Below are 21186 nucleotides of genomic sequence, written 5' to 3' on the forward strand. Positions count from 1 at the left end.
TGAACTGTTCGTAGTAGGCATTTTGCTGGCCTAGAAACACAGGGGAGTGAGGAAAGGTGTTTTGTGGCAGCTGAAGAGGCACGTGCTGGGCCTGGGGGTTTGTCTGGGGAAGAGGATGGTGCCGGGTCTGGGGATAGGATTGGGGGCGTGGGTATGGGTAGGATTGGGGTTGTGATAGATGAAGGGGCTGAGGTGGGTGGTGGGGGAGGAAGTTGATGGGGGGCTGTATCTGGTAGGAAGGCTTGAGTGGGAGTTGGGGATTAAGTAGTGAATGGGAGTGGAAGGTGAGGGGGTTCTGGGTGTTGAGTGTTCTGGGTTCTCTCTCTCTCTCTCTCTCTCTCTCTCTCTCTCTCTCTCTCTCTCTCTCTCTCTCTCTCTCTCTCTCTCTCTCTCTCTCTCTCTCTCTCTCTCTCTCTCTCTCTCTCTCTCTCTCTCTCTCTCTCTCTCTCTCTCTCTCTCTCTCTCTCTCTCTCTCTCTCTCTCTCTCTCTCTCCCCCCTTCACCTTGTTGTTATCTCCACTCTGCTTCCTTTTCTTTTTTTTAATTTTCTCTTTTTTCTCTTACTCTTTTCATTTTCATTTTTTTTCATTTTCTTACATTTTTCTTCTTTTTTTCCGCATTTTCTTTCCCTTTTTCTTCTTCATAGTCTACTACTTTTCCCTTTCCTTCTCCTCCTCCTTTTCCTACGTTTTCCTTTCCTTTTGTTTCGTATTACCCTCTTCTTTCCACTCCTCCTCCTCCTCCTCCTCCTCGCCTGAAGTACACAGCATAGTACTGGTTTCCCTAATTAAGAGAAAGATTAATAAGTTACCGGAGGAAGTGCAGCGAGGCGCCACCAAAATCATACCGTCGTTAATAAGGGCACAGCCGTATGAAGAACAACTCGAGCGTCTCAGCCATGGCACCTGAAGTTGGAAAATACACGAGTACGAGAAGTTATATTGGTTTTTAGATACCTTAATAAGTTTAGCAACATTGATAATTCCATTTTTTTTAGCTCCCGAGATTGACCGCTCTTTTTGAACACTCCTTTGACCTCTATTCAGGAGCAGTGAGTAGCGGGCTTTTTTTTATATATGTTTTCTTTATGCCCTTGAACTGTCTCCATACTGTAAAAAAAAAAAAAAAGAGATTTATAAATAATGGTTTACTGGTTTCAGCTAAGCGATGCAGCAGAGAGACATCGGCCAAGTTATATTATTCTCAACTTCGAGTCACCCGCCAAAGTAACAACCTTCCTGCAGGGTAGTTCATGCGAAAACGATCATGTCCTTTGGAAGTTTCAAAACCCGTTACTGTGCTGCGTCAGGAGTGGACTGAACGGTTCCCTACCTACGTATAAATATGCATTGAACCGTTCCGCAGGTCACTCAAGTGCTTCTCGTACAGATGTGATCACAGAAAGCAGGCAGCCTTGTTTTAAATGAAAGATTTTTTATTTATTTATTTATTTATTTTTTTTTAAGTCTACACCTATAGCGACGGTAGACTTGCTTAAGGGGCCTGGATGGTGTTCGGCCCCAGCCCGTATTGGCGCAGGCAAGTGTTTATAGTGGCGCCATCTTCTCTTGGCTCATGCTGCCCCCCGGAACCCGTTCTTGATTCACTTGGACGGTTTCCTCTAGAGTCCGGGTTGATGGGTGGTCTTCAGGACAGCATGTGGGTAGTTTTAAGCCACTCGGCGGTGACTGAAAAATCCGAGGTGGTAGCGTGAGGATTCGAACTCGTGTCGTCCATCATGCGGTGAATGTGGGCCCAGCACGCTACCACTCAGCCACCGCCTAGCTATTTAAGTACAGCAATGCTCAATGTTTTTTTTTTCACTGGTTTGCCAAATGTTTGTTGTTTTATTTACTGTTGTGAGAACCGCAATGTTATATATGAATGTTAATACCCTAGAATTTATTGCGTGGTGAATGTGGGCCCAGCACGCTACCATTCAGCCACCGCTTACCCCCGCGTGCTTTTCCATGTTCCCGTGGCGTAGAGGTTAACACGCCTAACTACGAATCCGCTTGCCCAGGTTTGATCCAGGCTTAGGGAAGTTGGTGACAAGTTCATCCAGCTCATCATTCTCCCGATAATAGGGTACCTGGGATGAATTGGGAAGGCAAACTATGATGACTCGGGCGTCCTGTTTGTCCTATGTCTCGGAGTGTTGTGTTTTTACCGACCACAGACTCAAGGACCAATGAGACGGAGGTAAGCACTGAGGCCATGAGCTGCGTAGTATATTACCTCAATTTTGTTATCTTTCTTTCAATCTTTCTTCCTCCTCCTCCTCCTCCTTCACAACCTCTTCTTCCTCATCCATTTCCCCTTCCTCTTTCTCCTTTTCAACTTTCTCCTCTGCCTCTCCCTACCACTCCTTTCCTCCTCTTCCTCCTCCTCCTCCTTTTTCTTCTTCTTCTTCTTTTTCTTCTTCTTCTTCCTCTTCTTCTTCTTCTTCTTCTTTTTCCTCTTCTTCCTCTTCCTCATTATCTTCCATCATTTCTTTTTTACACTAATTTCTCTCACTTAACTTCTAAAACCGCACTCCCTTCTTCCTCGTCCTCATCTGCCGTCCACCATCTCCACACCTCCTCCACACCAGTGCTTCTCCACCCTCAATTCAGTTTGGGATTTAACTCATCTTGGGCCTGTTCAAAGCGCTCCCTTTGTCCACAATCGTCTCTAACCTCTCTCCCATCTTTCTTTCAACTTTTCCCCTCATCTCCTGGTCCTTTCTCGCCTCCCCGGCCTCTGTGGACCCTCACCGCACCGCCAAAATGTTCATAAAAGTTGCCCGTTTCATGTTTCTTCCTCCCCATCAGTGATTTAACCTTTCCCTTAACGTCTCCCGTCCGCCCGGAAGTGATCCATGGTGCCTCCCTTCCTCGTGAAAATGTTCCTCTTCAATACTCCCTCTTCTCTCTTTCCCTGCCCCTTACCTCTCTCTCCCTCCTGTGTCTCCGTCCTTACCTTCCTCCTCCTCCTTCCCTCCTCTCGTAAAGTGCTCCATTTGTACCGCTCCTTTCAACGGTACCTCACTTCTCTCCTTTTTTTTTTTGCTCTTCTTTTTTCTCTAACTGATTACACCAAGTTTTAGCGCCACCTCATTCTTCTTGCTTCTTTTTATTCGATTTCTAAGGTCTTCTGTTTATCTGCTTCCTTTTAAAAGTGTAATTCGTTTTTCCTTTTTTTCTTCTCTTCCTTTTAAAAGTCTACCTATCTCGTTTTCCTTTTTTTTCTTCTCTTCTCTCTCTTCAAAACAAAGACTTTTCGGTCCAACTCATCCTTCTTGCTTTTTTTTAATTCAATTTCTAAGGTCTTCTGTTTATCTGGTTTCTTTTAAAAGTCTAATTCGTTTTTCCTTTTTTTTTTCTCTTTCTCTCTTTTCAAAACAAAGAATTTTAGCTTCAACTCATTCTTCTTGATTATTTTTATTCAATTTCTAAGGTCTTCTGTTTATCTGGTTCCTTTTAAAAATCTAATTCGTTTTTCCTTTTTTTCTTCTCTTCTCTCTCTTCAAAACAAAGAATTTTCGTTCCACCTCATTTTTCTTGCTTCTTTTATTCAATTTCTAAGGTCTTCTGTTTATCTGGTTCCTTTTAAAAGTCTAATTCGTTTTTCCTTTTTTTCTTCTCTTCCTTTTAAAAGTCTACCTATCTCGTTTTCCTTTTTTTCTTCTCTTCTCTCTCTTCAAAACAAAGACTTTTCGTTCCACCTCATTTTTCTTGCTTCTTTTATTCGATTTATAAGGTCTTCTGTTTATCTGGTTTCTTTTAAAAGTCTAATTCGTTTTTCCTTTTTTTCTTCTCTTCTCTCTCTTCAAAACAAAGACTTTTCGGTCCAACTCATCCTTCTTACTTTTTTTTTTAATTCAATTTCTAAGGTCTTCTGTTTATCTGGTGCCTTTTAAAAGTCAATCTTGTTTTTCCTTTTTTTCTTCTCTTCCTTTTAAAAGTCTACCTATCTCGTTTTTCTTTTTTTCATCTCTTCTCTCTCTTCAAAACAAAGACTTTTCGGTCCAACTCATCCTTCTTGCTTTTTTTTAATTCAATTTCTAAGGTCTTCTGTTTATCTGGTTCCTTTTAAAAATCTAATTCGTTTTTCCTTTTTTTCTTCTCTTCTCTCTCTTCAAAACAAAGAATTTTCGTTCCACCTCATTTTTCTTGCTTCTTTTATTCAATTTCTATGGTCTTCTGTTTATCCGGTTCCTTTTAAAAGTCTAATTCGTTTTTCCTTTTTTTCTTCTCTTTCTCTCTCTTCAAAACAAAGAATTTTAGCTTCAACTTATTCTCCTTGCTTATTTTTATTCAATTTCTAAGGTCTTCTGTTTATCCGGTTCCTTTTAATAGAGTATCTCGTTTTTCCTTTTTTTCTTCTCTTCCTTTTACAAGTCTACCTATCTCGTTTTTCCTTCTTTTCTTCTCTTCTCTCTCTTCAAAACAAAGAATTTTAGCTTCAACTCATTCTTCTTGCTTCTTTTTCTTCAATTTCAAAGGTCTTCTGTTCATCTGGTTCCTTTTAAAAGTCAATCTCGTTTTTCCTTTTTTTCTTCTCTTCTCTCTCTTCAAAACAAAGAATTTTAGCTTCAACTTATTCTCCTTGCTTATTTTTATTCAATTTATAAGGTCTTCTGTTTATCCGGTTCCTTTTAATAGAGTATCTCCCTTTTACAATTTTTTTTCTAATCTCTCCAAACTAACTAATTCGACCGTCTTTAAATCTCTTCCTTTTCTTTCAACTTCCTTTCCTCCCTTCCCTCACTTAATAGCGCACTTTATTTATGTTTCCCTTCTCTCACTACTAACTTCCTCCACTTTATTTTTCTCGTTTCCATTTTAAGTGATTTTACCGTCTCTAAATTTCTACTCTCTCTCTCTCTCTCTCTCTCTCTCTCTCTCTCTCTCTCTCTCTCTCTCTCTCTCTCTCTCTCTCTCTCTCTCTCTCTCTCTCTCTCTCTCTCTCTCTCTCTCTCTCTCTCTCTCTCTCTCTCTCTCTCTCTCTCTCTCTCTCTCTCTCTCTCTCTCTCTCTCTCTCTCTCTCTCTCTCTCTCTCTCTCTCTCTCCTTTATCTTCCCCGCCTTCCTTCATTTAATAGCGCTCTTCATTAATCTTTTCCTCCTCTCAATACTAATTTCTCACGCTTTTTTCCTCTCTTTTCCTAACCTAACTGATCATCCTCTCCGTGTTTTACTTTCCCCTCCTTTTCCTTTCCTCCTTTTCCTCGCCTTTAAGATTATTTCATTTGCCCTCTTTCCTCTTATCTCCTCTCAATACTAATTTCTCACTCTTTTCCTCTCTTTTCCAAATTAACAAATCAGTCTCATCGTATTTTACTTTCCCTTCTTTTTCCTTTCCTCCATTTCCTCGCCTTTAAGACTATTTCATTTGTCCTCTTTCCTCTTAACTCCTCTCAATACTAATTTCTCACTCTTTTCCTCTCTTTTCCTAACTTAACAGATCAGTCTCATCGTATTTTACTTTCCCTTCTTTTTCCTTTCCTCCTTTTCCTCGCCTCTGAGATCATTTCATTTGGCCTCTTTCCTCTTACCTCCTCTCAGTATTAATTTCTCACGCTTTATTCCTCTCTTTTCCTAACTTAACTGATCAGTCTCACCGTACTCTACTTTCCCTTCTTTTTCCCTTCCTCCTTTTCCTCGCCTTTATTTCATTTTCCCTCTTTTCCCTTTTAACAGCGGGCCATTCTTTTCTCCTATGCTTCCACTTAACCCGAAACAAACTGATCACGTCGTATTTCACTCCCTTTTCTTCCTTCTTTTCTTCTCTTCTTAAAACTCTCTCTATCTGCTCGACTCCTGAAATAGTTTTCCTTTAAACTCTCGCTTTCCATTCTCCTCGTCCAAAAAATCACCTAATTGCACCTTGTTTTTCATCAACTTCTATTTTTCTTTTCGTTCCATCTCTAACCTCACCTGGTAGCTCCTCCATTAAATTTTTTCCTTTACCGACTTTCAGCAGCAGCCTACTTTCCTTTTCTGGCGTATTTCCTTTCCTAGAACTGATTACGTTGTCTTTTGTTTTTCCTTATTTTCCTGCTTTTTTTTCTTTCACTGGTAGTTTTGTTTTCCTTCCATCTTTCACCTCACACGATAGGTACTCCATTTGTTCCTCTCCTTGTGGCTGTACTTTCCTTTTCTCGCGTATTTCCTTTCCTAGAACTGATTACGTTGTCTTTTGTTCTTCCTTCTTTTCCTTCTTTTCTTTCTTTCACTGGTAGTTCTCTTTTCCTTCCATCTTTCACCTCACACGAAAGCTACTTCATTTGTCCCCCTCCTTGTGGCCTTCATTCCTCTTCTCGCGTTTTTCCTCTCTCCTAAAACTTTTTCTCTCGTTTTCATTTTCATTTTCCTCCCATCTCTCACCTCACACGGTAGCTACTCCATTTATCCCTTTTCCTGCAGCCTTCTTTCCTCTTCCCGCGTTTTTCCTCTCTCCTAAAACTAGATTGAATACATCGTCTTTTGTTTCCTTCTCTCCTTGCCTTTCCTCCTCTCCTGCGCGTCGTAAACTACCTACTCTATCTATCCATTTGCTTCCTCCTTTTAATACTTTGTCTCCTCTCCTCCAGCGCGTAAACTACTCTCGTCTATCCATTTCCTTCCCTAAATAGTCTCCCATTTTACCCTTCCTTCTCTTCTCCTTCCCCAAGCTAGTAACATACCTCACCTCCCCTCCCCACTTTCCTCTGCTTCCTTCTACTTTTTCCAACTCCCCCCCCCCCTCCCCGCGCTCTGGTTCTCCCTCTCTTCCCTCTTCCCTTCCTTCCCTTCTTCCTCTTCCTCAAGCTAGCAACACCCTTCACCTCACCTCCCCACTTTCCTCTGATTCCTTCTACTTTTTCCTCCTCCCCTCCGCCCTGGTTCTCCCTCTCTTCCCATCCTTTCCTTCCCTTCCCCTTCCTCAAGTTAACAGCATACTTCAACTTCTTCCCCCTTTCCTTCTCCTTCCCTTACCTCCTCTCCTCCCCACCTCCTTATCCCTCTCCCCACTCCCCAACTCTTATATATTTCACCGTTCCTTCCCTTCCCTTTCCGCAAGATAACAACACACCCCGTTCTTCCCCTATTTCCCCTCTTTTTCCTTTACCTCTTTTCCGCCCCGCACTTCGAGTCCCCTCTCCTCTCCTCCCCTCTCCCCTTCTCTTTAACCCCGCCCCCGAAGGACAAGAGTGACCCATTTCACCTCACTTTCCTCCATTATACTGACCTCTGCCTCTCTTCCCTCCCTTCTCTCTCTCCTCCCTTCCTTCGTTCCTGTCTCTCCTTTCCTCCTCCTCCTGTTCCCGCCTCCACCCACGCTGTTAATGGCCTCGACGACTACGCTGTTTCCGCTTTACCAGGAGAGAGAAGATGTGATGGTGGTGATGGTGGTAGTGGTGATGATGATGATGATGGTGGTGGTGATGGTGATGACAATGGTTCCTATAGTGATGGTAATGACTGACTTGGTTTGAGAGAGAGAGAGAGAGAGAAAGGGGATACAAAGCGGCTGAACACAGCTCGCTAATTACTACCAGGCTTGAATTTACGCAGAGTCGCTAATCATACGGAGGTGAGAGACACACACACACACACACACACACACACACACACACACACACACACACACACACACACACACACACACACCATCTCACCATCCCCCTCCCCTCCCCCTCACACCTGCACCTGACGTCTACTCTTGAAGGCGTTAATTGTCCTTCACCCGACGCTGCGAAATTGGAAGTCAGTTCATCCGTGCGCGTGAACCGGGAGCCTCGTCCAATATCCCTCCCATTTTGAGTGCGGGAGACGGGCTGTGTTCCGCGTCATATCGGTGTAATTATTCTGCAGCCCCGCCAGTTTCATTCCATTGCCTCCCGCCCGCAGCAAAAATTGAGACGCTAATAGCAATCCCTTGAACACATCAGAGCACATGATTGATTCTCCTGTGAGTGAGGTGAGGCGTGGGGAGGTGTTTTAGCGGCGGGAAATATCGAGTTAGGAAATTCTTTGATAGCGGTCTCATTACGTTGAATAGAATGCGTTGTTTTTCGTTTTACTTCTCAAATGATCGGTCATGGTGAGGTGTCGGTGAGGCCTTTCAGCCACCTCATCAGCGGCTCTCCACTCCCGTCTACAACTGCGCGGGGATCAATGACAGACTTAGTTTCTGATGTTTGAATTCACGAGCACCGACGAGGAAAATTACTCAAGAAGCGTTACTATAGAAACACACCAACAGCAGCAGCAACGGAGGCGGAGGAGTCACAGCATACGGCCGACATCTGGATCGTCTTCAAGGAGGCCTACCAGACGCCTTAGTTCAAACACAGAGCCATTCGGGGCCTAATTAAACTTTTGTGTAGTGCTAACATTGTCACCTTTCCTCCAAGTAAAGTTACGATTAATGAAAAAGTTAACTCACTGTTTGCTCTACCTGACTTCTTTGTGTGCCCCCTTGTTGAGAGAGAGAGAGAGAGAGAGAGAGAGCAAGAGTCCACCTACTTAGAATTCCCTCTTTCAATCCGCGGCCCCCAGCACACCGTCACTCGCTGCCTCTTTTGCGCCCTAACGACGGTGTTTTGCCCCTGTGTGTTCGTCCGTGTGTTTGCCTCGCGCGCTGTTTGCCTGTTTGGACCCGCGAGGCAATCAGGGCGACTCTCTGGCCACGATAATTTTGTTGGTATTACTATTTTCGCATGTGCTCGTGGTCTCTCTCTCTCTCTCTCTCTCTCTCTCTCTCTCTCTCTCTCTCTCTCTCTCTCTCTCTCTCTCTCTCTCTTCTTCAACTCTCCATTTTTTTTTTTTCCTTTCCGCTTTCTCATTATTTCTCTTTCTTTCTCCTTTTCTCTCTTTCTCTTTTTATTCTCTCTTTTTCTTACTCTTTTTCTGTATTTCTCTCTCTCTCTCTCTCTCTCTCTCTCTCTCTCTCTCTCTCTCTCTCTCTCTCTCTCTCTCTCTCTCTCTCTCTCTCTCTCTCTCTCTCTCTCTCTCTCTCTCTCTCTCTCTCTCTCTCTCTCTCTCTCTCTCTCTCTTTCAAACTCATATCTTTCTCCCCCTTTTTCCCTCCAAGTACCTCCACCTCCTCCTCCACCTGCTCTTCTTCCTCTTCCTCCTCCTACTGCTCATCCTCTTCCTTCTCCTCCTCCTCATCTTCCTTTCTCTCCTGCTTCTCCTCCTCCTCCTCCTTACCATCACTCCTCTTCCTTCTCCCCCCTCTCCTCTTCTTCCTGGTCCTCCTCCTCTTTCTCCTCCTCCTCCTCCTCCTCCTGTGATGGGATGGGGGTGGGGTGGGGAGGAGCCTTCGCCTTTGCTGTCCTTCATCTTCCACCTTTGATTAGATAGTTAGTGTAGCTTGTCACAAACAGGCCCGTAAGGACTACCAGGTCTGCTGTTGTTTGTTCTTCCTTTGTGTTCCTTTGTATTCCTCCTCCTCCTCCTCCTCCTCCTCCTCCTCCCCCACACAATACGAGAACAGCGGCTCGTACCGACTCTTGACTCTCTCCACTCTTCATAAAAGCGACTCATGTTTACCGAAGAAAATGTGAGCGAACTGCCGACCTTCCGTTTTCTTTCCTATTCGGGAGAGCTGAGGTTGAGGGCGGAGCGCTTCTGTTATGATGATTTTTTTCCTTTTTTTTTATGTTTTGTTTGGGGGGCGGTGTGTGTGTGTTGTGAGTTGGAGCGATGTTTGTTTGTTTGTTTTAATGTTTATGTAGATTTGGATTGTTTTTTTTTATATATTTTTGTTTATTTGTTTTGTTGTTGATGTTTTTTGTTGTTGTTTTACTTCTTAGTGATTTTTTTCTGCTCTGTTTTCCTTTCATCATGTTTCCTGTTGTTTAAATTTGCCTGTTTTTTTTTCTCATTTATATTTTTTTCTGCCTACTTTTAACTCTTTTTTTTATTTTTTTCCTCCGCGTTTTTCTTTTATTCTATCTTTTTCTTATCTCTGTTTCTCTGTCTGTTTTTTTCATCTCTTTCTTCCTATCTTTTCCCTATTCATCTTTTCCGTTTTCTTCTTTCGTTTTGTCTAAGTCTCTGTTTGCTTGTCTGTTTTCTCATCTCTTTTTCTTTCTCTCTTTTTCATTTTCATATTTTCTTCTGCGTTTTTCCTTTCTTTTTGTCTGTCTTTGCCTCTGTTTGCCCGCCTGTCTGTTTTTTTTTGCTCCGTTTTTATGAGTGTCTATATTTCTACCTCTGCCTATTTCTGTTTTTCTTCCTGTTTCTTCGATTACCTCTCTCTCTCTCTCTCTCTCTCTCTCTCTCTCTCTCTCTCTCTCTCTCTCTCTCTCTCTCTCTCTCTCTCTCTCTCTCTCTCTCTCTCTCTCTCTCTCTCTCTCTCTCTCTCTCTCTCTCTCTCTCTCTCTCTCTCTCTCTCTCTCTCTCTCTCTCTCTCTCTCTCTCTCTCTCTCTCTCTCTCTCTCTCTCTCTCTCTCTCTCTCTCTCTCTCTCTCTCTCAGTCTCTCTCTCTCTCTCTCTCTCTCTCTCTCTCTCTCTCTCTCTCTCTCTCTCTCTCTCTCTCTCTCTCTCTCTCTCTCTCTCTCTCTCTCTCTCTCTCTCTCTCTCTCTCTCTCTCTCTCCGTACCCAGGCGTAAATGGTGCGTATGTGTCTTTCTGTCAATCTGTTTTCTCCCTGATTTTCTATTACCTATCTCACTACCTTTCCCTCTGCCCTTTACCTTCTCTGTGCCCTTTCCTCCTCCCCCCCTTCCCCTATCTATATACTTCTCTCTCTACGCACTCAAAAGTTGACGGTGTGTTTGTTTTTCTGCGTCTGTTCTCTTCCTGTTTCTTCCTATCTTTCTATCTTCCAGTCTGCCCTTCGCCTTTTTCTGTGCCCTTTTCTATCGCCTATCTCTCTCCTTTTCTACGGACCCAAAAGTTGATGGTGTGTGTCTTTCTGCCTCTGTTTTCTCTCCGTTTCGTCCTATTTTTCTATCTTCCAGTCTGCCCTTCACCTTTTCTGTGCCCTTTTCTATCGCCCATCTATCTCCCTCTCTACGCACCCAAAAGTTGACGGTGTGTGTGTGTGTCTTTCTGCGTCTGTTTCCTTCCTGTTTCTTCCTATATCTTTCTATCTTCCAGTCTGCCCTTCACCTTTTCTGTGCCCTTTTCTATCGCCTATCTCTCTCCCTCTCTACGCACCCAAAAGTTGACGGTGTGTGTGTGTCTTTCTGCCTCTGTTTTCTTCCTGTTTCCTCCTATATCTTTCTATCTTCCAGTCTGCCCTTCATTTTCTGCGCCCTTTTCTATTGCCCATCTCTCTCCCTTTCTACGTACCAAAAGTTGATGGTGTGTGTCTTTCTGCCTTTGTTTTCTTCCTGTTTCTTCCTATCTTTCTATCTTCCAGTCTGCCCTTCACCTTTTCTGTGCCCTTTTCTATCGCCTATCTCTCTCCCTCTCTATGTAACCAAAAGTTGATGGTGTGTGTCTTTCTGCCTCTGTTTTCTCCCTGTTTCTTCCATTACCAATCTTTCTATCTTCCTGTCTGCATTTAACACCCTCTATGCCCTTTCCCATCCCTCAATCTCTTCCTCTTCCTCTCTACGTACCAAAAGTTGATGGTGTGTGTGTGTGTGTGTGTGTGTGTGTGTGTGTGTGTGTGTGTGTGTGTCTGTCTGTTGCATCGATTAATCTACCTCTTCACCTTTGTGTCTGTCCTTAACCTTCTGTGCTCCCTCCCATCCTCCGTCTCCCTCCCTCCCTCTCTCCGTACCCAAAAGTTGATGGTGCCTGTGTGCAAAACGAGAAAAGAGGAAAAGTACAAGAGCCATAAAGGAGTACCAAAACTGCTTATGGGGGGTTTTAATGCAAATTTTGATGGTGGGCACCCGGTTTTATAGGAAGAGGACGAGGAGGGTGGGGAGGGAAGGTAAAGGGAAAGAGGAGGGAGAGAGGAGTGAAGAGTGAGGGAAAGGAAAGGAAAGGGAAGGGAAATGAAGGAAAGTGAAGGAAAAGGCACGTGGTTTTATAGAGATTAGAGAGGGAAGGGGAAGGGAGGGAAGGTAAGGGGAAGAGGAGGGAGGGAGGAGTGGAGAGGGAAGGAAAGGAAAGGAAAGGAAAGGGAAGGGAAATGAAGGAAAGTGAAGGAAAAGGCACGTGGTTTTATATAGATTAGAGAGGGAAGGGCAAGGGGAAGGGAGGGAAAGGTAAGGGAAAAGAGGGGGGAGGAGGAGGTAAGTGAGGTAAAGGAAAGGAATGGGAAGGGAAATGAAGGAAAGGGAAGGGAAATTTTGGTAAGGGGACACGTTTTATAGGAAAGAGGAAAGAGTGGTTAAGGGGAAGGGAAGGCATAGGATAGGATGAGGAAAGAGGGAAGAGGGAGGGAAAGGAACGAAAAAGCGAAGGGAAATGAAGGAAAGGGAAGAGAAAGGGAGACAAAGGAGGAGACGATCAAATGAAAGCATTTAAAAATTTGCTAGAGAGAGTCATATCAATATCACACGTGACCGACCAGTCAAATAACGAATCACACACATACATTCTCTCTCTCTCTCTCTCTCTCTCTCTCTCTCTCTCTCTCTCTCTCTCTCTCTCTCTCTCTCTCTCTCTCTCTCTCTCTCTCTCTCTCTGTCTCTCTGTGTGGTCTGGTTATCTATGTAATTCTATGTAATTCTCTCACTCTCTATCTATCTAGCTATCTTTTTTCTTTATTTATCTATCTGTCTCTCCTATTACGTAACACTCAATTCTCTCTCTCTCTCTCTCTCTCTCTCTCTCTCTCTCTCTCTCTCTCTCTCTCTCTCTCTCTCTCTCTCTCTCTCTCTCTCTCTCTCTCTCTCTCTCTGGTCTGGTTATCTATGTAATTCTATGTAATTTTCTCCACAGACGTTGCGGCGACTAAACGAAACTTTCCAACATTTCTCTCCAGTTCTAACCCCTGGCAGCCTCTCCGTCACCGTCTCTCTCTCATATTGTCCTCCTCCTCCTCCTCCTCCTCCTTGTCCCCTTAACATGTATAAATATCCTTCTCCCACGGCTGTCTCCACGCAGCCTGTCCTCTCGCTACCTCTCTCTCTATTACCACTTCTCTACACTTGTTCTTATCCTTTTCTTTTATAAGCGTCTCGTACCGCCATATGTCTCTCGTAACTGCCCACAATCCTCCTTTTTTTCCGTCATAAAGGCCTTTTTTTCTTCAAGGCTCCCTCGTTTTTCTCTGCCTTAATCATCAACAGCGACACACTCTTATTTCATTTTCTTGCCCTTGTCCACGATGGGTCTCTCTCTCTCTCTCTCTCTCTCTCTCTCTCTCTCTCTCTCTCTCTCTCTCTCTCTCTCTCTCTCTCTCTCTCTCTCTCTCTCTCTCTCTCTCTCTCTCTCTCTCTCTCTCTCTCTCTCTCTCTCTCTCTCTCTCTCTCTCTCTCTCTCTCTCTCTCTCTCTCTCTCTCTCTCTCTCTCTCTCTCTCTCTCTCTCTCTCTCTCTCTCTCTCTCTCTCTCTCTCTCTCCGTGGCTTATTTCTCCCTATTTCCTTCATTTCTTTTTCCTCAGTTCCGTATCCAGGGTTTCTCTTTTCTTCTCTCCTTCCCAAATTTCTTCACTTTATCCCTTTTTTCCTTGCCTCTGTCCTTCATTCCCTTTTCCTTCTCCAATTCTTCATCCTCCCTTTCCTGAAAAATCTCTCCTTTCTTTATATATTTTCTTCTTTCTCTGTTCTTTCTCCAATTTCACATCCCACCTTTCTTTCCCCTTCTTTCATCCATCCTTCTCTCTTTTCTTCCCTTTCGTTCTTTCTTTCTCTTTTTCCTCGGCTATACTTTCTTTTTTCTTCCCACACTTTCTTTAAAATATCCCTCCCTCCCTAACCTCTGTTCTTCCTTCCCTATTCCCTCCTTTTCTTTCTTCATTTCCTCATCCCCCCCTTTATTTTGCTACACTTCCCTTTCCTCTCTTTTTCCTTCATCTCATTCTCTTATTCCCTCTCCCTCCCACACAGCCTCCACGACAATCTTCTCTTTCTCATCTCTCTTTCCTTCCCTAACTCTCCTTTTCCATTCCTTTGCGGCAGCTCTTCCCAGATCCGCACGACCTATCAGACTTCTCTCGATAGCTTTCCTTCCTTCGCTTCCCGGCAACGAGACCCATTCCTCGCCCTGCCACAGTTAATTTTATTCCCAGCGGAACAACAGACTCTCACCAGCAGCTCCCACGTCTACAACAGCATTTCCTTCTTCACTGCTGTTCCTTTCTTCCCAATAGAACAAGAGATTTTCCGTAACATGTCCCCAATCATCCTTTCCCCGTATACAGTAACTCTTCCTTCCTCAGTACTGTTCTTTTTCTCCCAAACAAACATGAGATTTTCCCCAGCAGGTCCCCAATCATCCCAATTCGTATATATCAGCAATCCTTTATCCCAATAGAACAAAACTTTCCCCAGCAGCCCCCAATCATCCCAATTCGTATATATCAGCAATCCTTTATCCCAATAGAACAAAACTTTCCCCAGCAGCCCCCAATCATCCCAATCCGTATCTATATAACAGCAATCCTTTATCCCAATAGAACAAAACTTTCCCCAGCAGACCCCCAATCATTCCAATTCGTATATAACAGCCCCCTATTATCCCAACAGCACGAGTTAGACTTTCCCCAACAACTCCCCATTCATCTCTTCCCGTATACGACAGCCATCCCAACCCTCGCCCCAATTCTTCTTTTCCCCAACGAGTCAGACTTTCCCCAGCAGAACCCCGATGCATCCCTTTCCAAACATCTGAGACCTTCCTCCCTCACAACGATTCTCCTTCTCCCCAACAGGACGCATCGGACTTCAAATGCAAGGGCGGCAAGAAGCCCATCTACACCCCGCCCAAGCCTGTAGTGGGAGTGATTGGGGCCGCCTCCTCCTCCGTGTCCGTCATGATAGCAAATATCTTGAGACTGTTTAAGGTAAGAAGGGAACGGAGAGGCAGGGAAGACGAAAGGAAGGGTGGGGGGAGGGGCAGAAGAGGGTAAGAAGTTGGGAGAGAGAAGAATGGAAGGAGGAAAGGAGACAAAGAAGGGAAGGAAACTGGGAGAGAAAACATGGAAGGAGGAGAGGAGAGGGAGGAAAAGTTAGACAAGGAGGGAAGGGAGAGGCAGGGAAGAAGAGAGGAAGGGAGGGAGACAAAAACGAGAAGGAGGCTGGGAAAGAGAAAAATGGAAGGAGGAAAGGAAAAGAATGAAAAGTTAGACTGGAAAGACTTAGAAGAATAGAGATGGAGAAATGTGAGAAGGCTGGAAGATAAGAGAAGAGAGGAGGAAATGGAAAAGAAGGGGGATAAAAGAAACGAGTGGAAGAGAATGGAAAAGGGAGAAGGAAAACAGGGAAGAAAGGGAAAGAGAGAAAGTAGACAGGAAAGAGAAGAATAAAGAGAACAACTTGGAAGGGAGTAGAAAAGGATGGGAAGAGAGAGGAAAGGAAGGAGAATAAGAAATTAAAGAAAAAAACTATCTAGAGTAAGGAGGAGGGGAAGGATGAAACGAGAGAAGAAAGAGAAAGAAAGGAAAACGAGGAAGGAGGATAGGGAAATATGACTACCCAGGAATAAAACAAAGAGGTCAACACAGGTAAGGAAAAATGAAAGTGTGAACTGTAGCCAAGAATAAAAGGCGAGAAGGGAGAGGGGAGGACACTTGTAGCTGCCGGGGGAGATGACGAAAAAAAGATGAACGTTAGGATAGAGTGCTGGAAAGAAGGAAAGACAGAAACAAAGCCTTGGCAGAGGAGGGGAGACTAAGAGAGTGGAATAATTGCTGGCGATAGAAAGATAGATGGCGTACATGGCAATGGAGGAGGAAGAGGAATAAGGAGAAAGAAGAATAGAAGGGAAACTCAGTAGGAGGAGGGAAGAAAGGAGGTTGATGGGAGAGAAAAAGGAAAGAAAGAGAGAGAGGAATATATTGTGACGAAAGAAAGATAGATGACGTAGATAGCAATGGAGGAGGGAAAGGAATATGGAGAAGGAAGAATAGATGGTATGGAAGAGAAAGATAGAAGGAGGAAGATAGAAGTTGGAAGAAAGGAAATAGGAGAGATAAAGAATGTCAGGAGAGAGAGAGATAATTGCTGACGATGGAAAATTGATTACGTTGACTTTAATGGAGGAAGGAAAGAATTGATGAGAGGGAAAAAATAGATGATAGAAAAGAGGGAAAGAAGAAGAAGGGAGGAAGGAAAAAGGAGAGATAAAGAAAGAAAGGAGTTATGGAAGGCATGACAGGACGACAAGAGTTCTAAAAAGCGTGAAAGAAATGGGAAAGGAGAAAGAAAATAACAATTGTAAAGAAGAAATGTTACGAGAGAGAGAGAGAGGAAAGAAAAAAAAAAGATAATAATAAATATACCAGTCTCCCCCCCCCCCAAAAATAAAAAAAAAGAAGAGAAAACAGGCGAGAGAAAAGAATGAAAGAGAAAAATGAAAAACAAAACAAAAAAACTGTGACATTATTTCAGAGCTTCCGTTTACAGAGAAATTCTAAAAAAAAAAAAAGAAGAAAATAAACACAAACAAACAAATGTACAACAGTTTTACCAGTCCACGCCACGGCTCCATTACTCGAGCTAACGCACCTGACCGACCCTTTGATGTGTTACGAGGAAGGATGTTGACAAAAAAAAAAAAAAAAAAAAAAAAATGTAATGGGCTTTGTATGAGTGTGTGTGTGTGTGTGTGTGTGTGTGTGTGTGTGTGTGTGTGTGTGTGTGTGTGTGTGTGTGTGTGTGTGTGTTCATTTGTCTGTGATTGTGTTTCTGTCTCTCTGCGTTTCTAGTGTTTGTGTTTCTGTCTGTGTCTGTCTGTGGTTATTTCTGTCTGTCTGTCTGTTTGTGTGTTTGTGTTTCTCTCTGCGTTTCTAGTGTTTGTGTTTGTGTCTGTCTGTGATTCTTTCTGTCTGTCTGTTTGTGTGTTTGTGTTTCTCTCTGCGTTTCTAGTGTTTGTGTTTGTGTCTGTCTGTGATTCTTTCTGTCTGTCTGTTTGTTTGTGTGTTTCTGTATATATGTTTCTCCGTGTAACTGTATGTATGTTTCTATGTGTGTGTATGTTTGTCTGTCTGTATGTCTGTGTGAGTGTTTGTGTATGTATGTTTCTCCGTGTAGCTGTATGTATGTTTCTATGTGTGTGTATGTTTGTCTGTCTGTATGTCTGTGTGAGTGTTTGTGTATGTATGTTTCTCCGTGTAGCTGTATGTATGTTTCTATGTGTGTGTATGTTTGTCTGTCTGTATGTCTGTGTGTGTGTTTGTGTATGTATGTTTCTCTGTGTAGCTGTATGTATGTTTCTATGTGTGTGTATGTTTGTCTGTCTGTATGTCTGTGTGTGTGTTTGTGTATGTATGTTTCTCCGTGTAGCTGTATGTATGTTCTTATGTGTGTGTATATTTGTTTGTCTGTATGTCTGTCTGTCTATAGCCCGTGTTTTTAAATGTATCAACACTTTAGTTCACCTATTTGAAAAGCCCCTCCAAGAAATTGTTAGGATTTTTATGAACTGTTTTGTGAATCCAGTAATTGTTATAGACGATTTTTGCACCAAGAACGGGAGAAAACATCAATGAAAGCCAAGTTACTCTTCTCTGGGACCCTGGGATACAGTAGTGGTGGGATACGTTCAATAATGTGGACCTAAATGTTTCTGTTTGTCTGTCTGTCTGTGTGTGTGTCTGTGTCTGTTAGTCTCTCTCTCTCTCTCTCTCTCTCTCTCTCTCTCTCTCTCTCTCTCTCTCTCTCTCTCTCTCTCTCTCTCTCTCTCTCTCTCTCTCTCTCTCTCTCTCTCTCTCTCTCTCTCTCTCTCTCTCTCTCTCTCTCTCTCTCTCTCTCTCTCTCTCTCTCTCTCTCTCTCTCTCTCTCTCTCTCTCTCTCCCAACATCCCGGCAACTCATTCCCACCACTCACACTTCAAACCCACAACTTCTCTTCACCGCCTCCATCACTTCAACTTCAACTTCGCCGCCCAACCAGTGCTTCGCTCCCTCCCTCCCTCCCTTCCTCCCCTCTTCTATCAACATCATTTTCTCTTCATTTACTCCATCCATTAAATTAACCTCTTCTTTATGCCTTTCATCTTTACCCTTTTCTTTTTTCATTCCTGTTTCCTCTTTCTTCATCCCTCTCTTCTTTCCTTCCTCCCTTTCTCATTCCTTCCCTTCTATCCTTCTATTTTCCTTTCGTCCATTCTCTGACTTTCCTCCTTCCTTCTTTTTTGCCTTTTCTTCATTATTTCCTTCTCTCTCTCTCTCTCTCTCTCTCTCTCTCTCTCTCTCTCTCTCTCTCTCTCTCTCTCTCTCTCTCTCTCTCTCTCTCTCTCTCTCTCTCTCTCTCTCATTCTCCCTTCCTTTATCTCTTAACTTTTCTTCTTTCCTTTTTAATGTCTTTCGTTATTCCCTCTTTCTCATTCCTTCTTCCTTTCTCTCCTTTAGTCCGTCGTTTCCTTTCTCCTTCATTCCCTTCTTCTATCTATATAATTCTCTTTTTATTTACTCCATTCTCCTCTACTAACTTTCCTTCTTCCTTCTTTTCTGACATTCTTCTCTTCCGTCAATTCAATTCTTCTTCTATTTTCCTTTGATCCATCCTCAAACTTTTCTTCTTCCTTCTTTTCTTCCTACTCCATTCTCTACTAAGCTTCCCTTCTTCCCTCTTCTGTAACATTCTTCTTTTCCCTCCTTCATTCCTGTTTTCCTTCAATTCATTTCCTCTTCTGTTTTCCTTTGATCCATCCTCAAACTTTTCTTCTTCCCTCTTTTCTTCCGGCCTTTCTTCTTTTCTTCTTTTCATTCGTGCTTTCCTTCAATCCGTTTCTCCTTCTATTTTCCTTTGATCCATCCTCAAACTTTTCTTCTTCCCTCTTTTCTTCCGGCCTTTCTTCTTTTCCTGTTTTTCATCCCAGCTTCCTTTCTCTCTGTCAATCCCTCATTCCCTCCCTTTCTCTTTCACTCCGTTCTGTTTCCATCATTCGTTCTTTCTCCGGTGCAGCCTCCCCTGACCTCCCTTCTTTTCTTTTCTCCGCCTTTCTTCACTCCCTCCTTTCTCTCCCTCCCTCCCTCAGCCTTCCCTTCCTATTCACCTCCCTCCTATCTGCGTATCTTAACTTTCAATGCTACATCTTCGGCTAACTTTCCTCCTTTCCTCTTTTTTTGTCTTTTTTTCTCTCCCTTCATCCTCTTTCCTCCTTTCCTTCTCTCCCTCCCTTCCTATCTACCTCCCTTCTATCTGCGTATCTTAACTTTCCCTGCTACATTTTCCACTAACTTTTCTCCTTTCTTCTTTTTTTTATCTTTTTTTCACTCCCTCCTTCCTCTTTCCTGCTTTTCTTCTCTCCCTCCCTTCCTCTTTCCTCTTTCCATTACTCTTTATCTCCCTTCTATCTTCATTATTCTCTCTTTCCTTGTTCATTAGTTTTTCTCCTTTCCTCTTTTATGCCCCTTTTTCATTCCTTCGTTCCATCCCTTTTTCATTCCCTCGTTCCATCCCTTTTTCATTCCCTCGTTCCATCCCTTTTTCATTCCCTCGTTCCATCCCTTTCCCCTTCCCTTTCTTCCTCTTCGCCTTTTTTTACGTCTATGCCTAAAGCGTCGGTTGGCTTGCTTGAGGAGCCTGGATGGTATTCGGCCCCAGCCCGTCATGGCGCAGGCAAGTGTTTATAGTGGCGCCATCTACACCATTCTATCTTCATTTTCCACCTCCTCTCATTTTCCTTCTTTACCTATTTTCTGTGTTTCTTTATTTCTTTCTACTCATTTCTGGTTCGTTTCTCTCCATCGTTCTCTCTCTTCCCCCTTGCTTTCCTTTATTAACATAATTTTCTCTTTCTTTACTTCATCTACTAACTTTCTTTTCTTCCCTTTTTCTTTTGCTTTCTTTATTCCTTTTTACTTCTCATCCTTGCTTCGTTTCTCTCCCTCTCTCCTTCATTCCCTCCCTTCGGTATCCATCATTCAATCCTCCCTTCCTCCATCCATTTTCTTACTTAACTTCTTTCCTCTTTTTCAATCTTTCTCCACTCTTTTTTCCTCATTTCTGCCTCGTTTCCAGCTACATCAATTCCTCATTTCCTTCTCTTAACATCTCTCCTATTTACATCTTTCTCATTTATTTCATTCACTCCACTAACTTTTCTTCTCCTTCTTTCTGCCTTTCTTCATTCACTCTTTCTTCTCTCCTTTCTCCTCATCCCTTCCTAATTTTTCCTCCCTTCCTCTTTAGCTTTTTTTTCCACGTCATTCTGTTTTCCTTTTTACTCCGTCTACAAATTTTCCTACCCCCATTTTCTGCCTTTCCTTCACTCCCTTCTCCTTATTCCTACCTCTCTTTACGTGATTGTTTTATGCTCTCCATCTTTACTCTTCTCTTCTATCTACCTCCATCATTCCATTTTCCTTTATTCCATCTATTAACTCCCTTCTTCTCTGCCTTTCCTTCACTCCTTCCTCCTTATCCCAGCTCCATCATTGCCTTTCCCTCCCTTCCTTTCTCTATCCCTCCCTTCTATCTATATCATTTTATTTTCCTTTGCTCCATCTACTAAATTCCTTCTTCTCTGCCTTTCCTTATTTCAGCTCCATCATTGTCTTTCCCTCCCTTCCTTTCTCTTTACCTCCCTTCTACCTACATCATTCTACTTTACTCCATCTATTAACTCCCTTCTTCTCTGGTTTCCCTCCCTCCTTCCTCCTTATCCCAGCTCCATCATTCCCTCCCCTCCTTGTCCCATCACACACTCCAGCTTTTCGTTTATTTCCCACCCATCCATCTCCTTCTCCCTCCCTCCACGCTCCACTTACCCTCCGCTCAATCTCCCTCCCCCTTCTCCATTCCTGCTTTCATCTCATAACATATATCTACCCATTTCCTCGTCTCGGCAGCCATCCATCTATCTCTACCTCCCTCTCCCTCCACCCTACTCCTCTTCCTTCTTCATCGCTTCTACTCGCTTACTCTTTCTTTCTTTCTCTACGTTTCTCGTTTGCTCTCTTTCTTCATCTCTCGTTCGAACCATCTTGACCTCGCTTTTTTTTTTCCTATTCACTCGTGCCCAGCCTCTCCTATCTTCATCCTTTTATTCATGCACAAACTCTCTCTCTCTCTCTCTCTCTCTCTCTCTCTCTCTCTCTCTCTCTCTCTCTCTCTCTCTCTCTCTCTCTCTCTCTCTCTCTCTCTCTCTCTCTCTCTCTCTCTCTCTCTCTCTCTCTCTCTCTCTCTCTCTCTCTCTCT

At 43.3% G+C, this 21186-nt stretch overlaps 1 protein-coding gene across 1 annotated transcript in view; it reads left to right on the top strand.

Annotated features, from left to right (window-relative positions):
* The first annotated feature begins 7922 nt into the window (after positions 1 to 7922).
* The window catches only part of LOC126980934 (metabotropic glutamate receptor 7-like), a 200819-nt gene continuing 187555 nt past the window's right edge, over positions 7923 to 21186 (top strand). Inside the window, exons 1-2 of the mRNA XM_050831391.1 lie at positions 7923 to 7946; positions 14550 to 14885. Of these exons, the coding sequence (XP_050687348.1) occupies positions 7923 to 7946; positions 14550 to 14885 (360 nt within the window). The remainder of the gene's footprint in view (positions 7947 to 14549; positions 14886 to 21186) is intronic.

This window comes from Eriocheir sinensis, chromosome 46 (genome assembly GCF_024679095.1).
Source record: "Eriocheir sinensis breed Jianghai 21 chromosome 46, ASM2467909v1, whole genome shotgun sequence".
Classification (NCBI taxonomy): Eukaryota; Metazoa; Arthropoda; class Malacostraca; order Decapoda; family Varunidae; genus Eriocheir; species Eriocheir sinensis.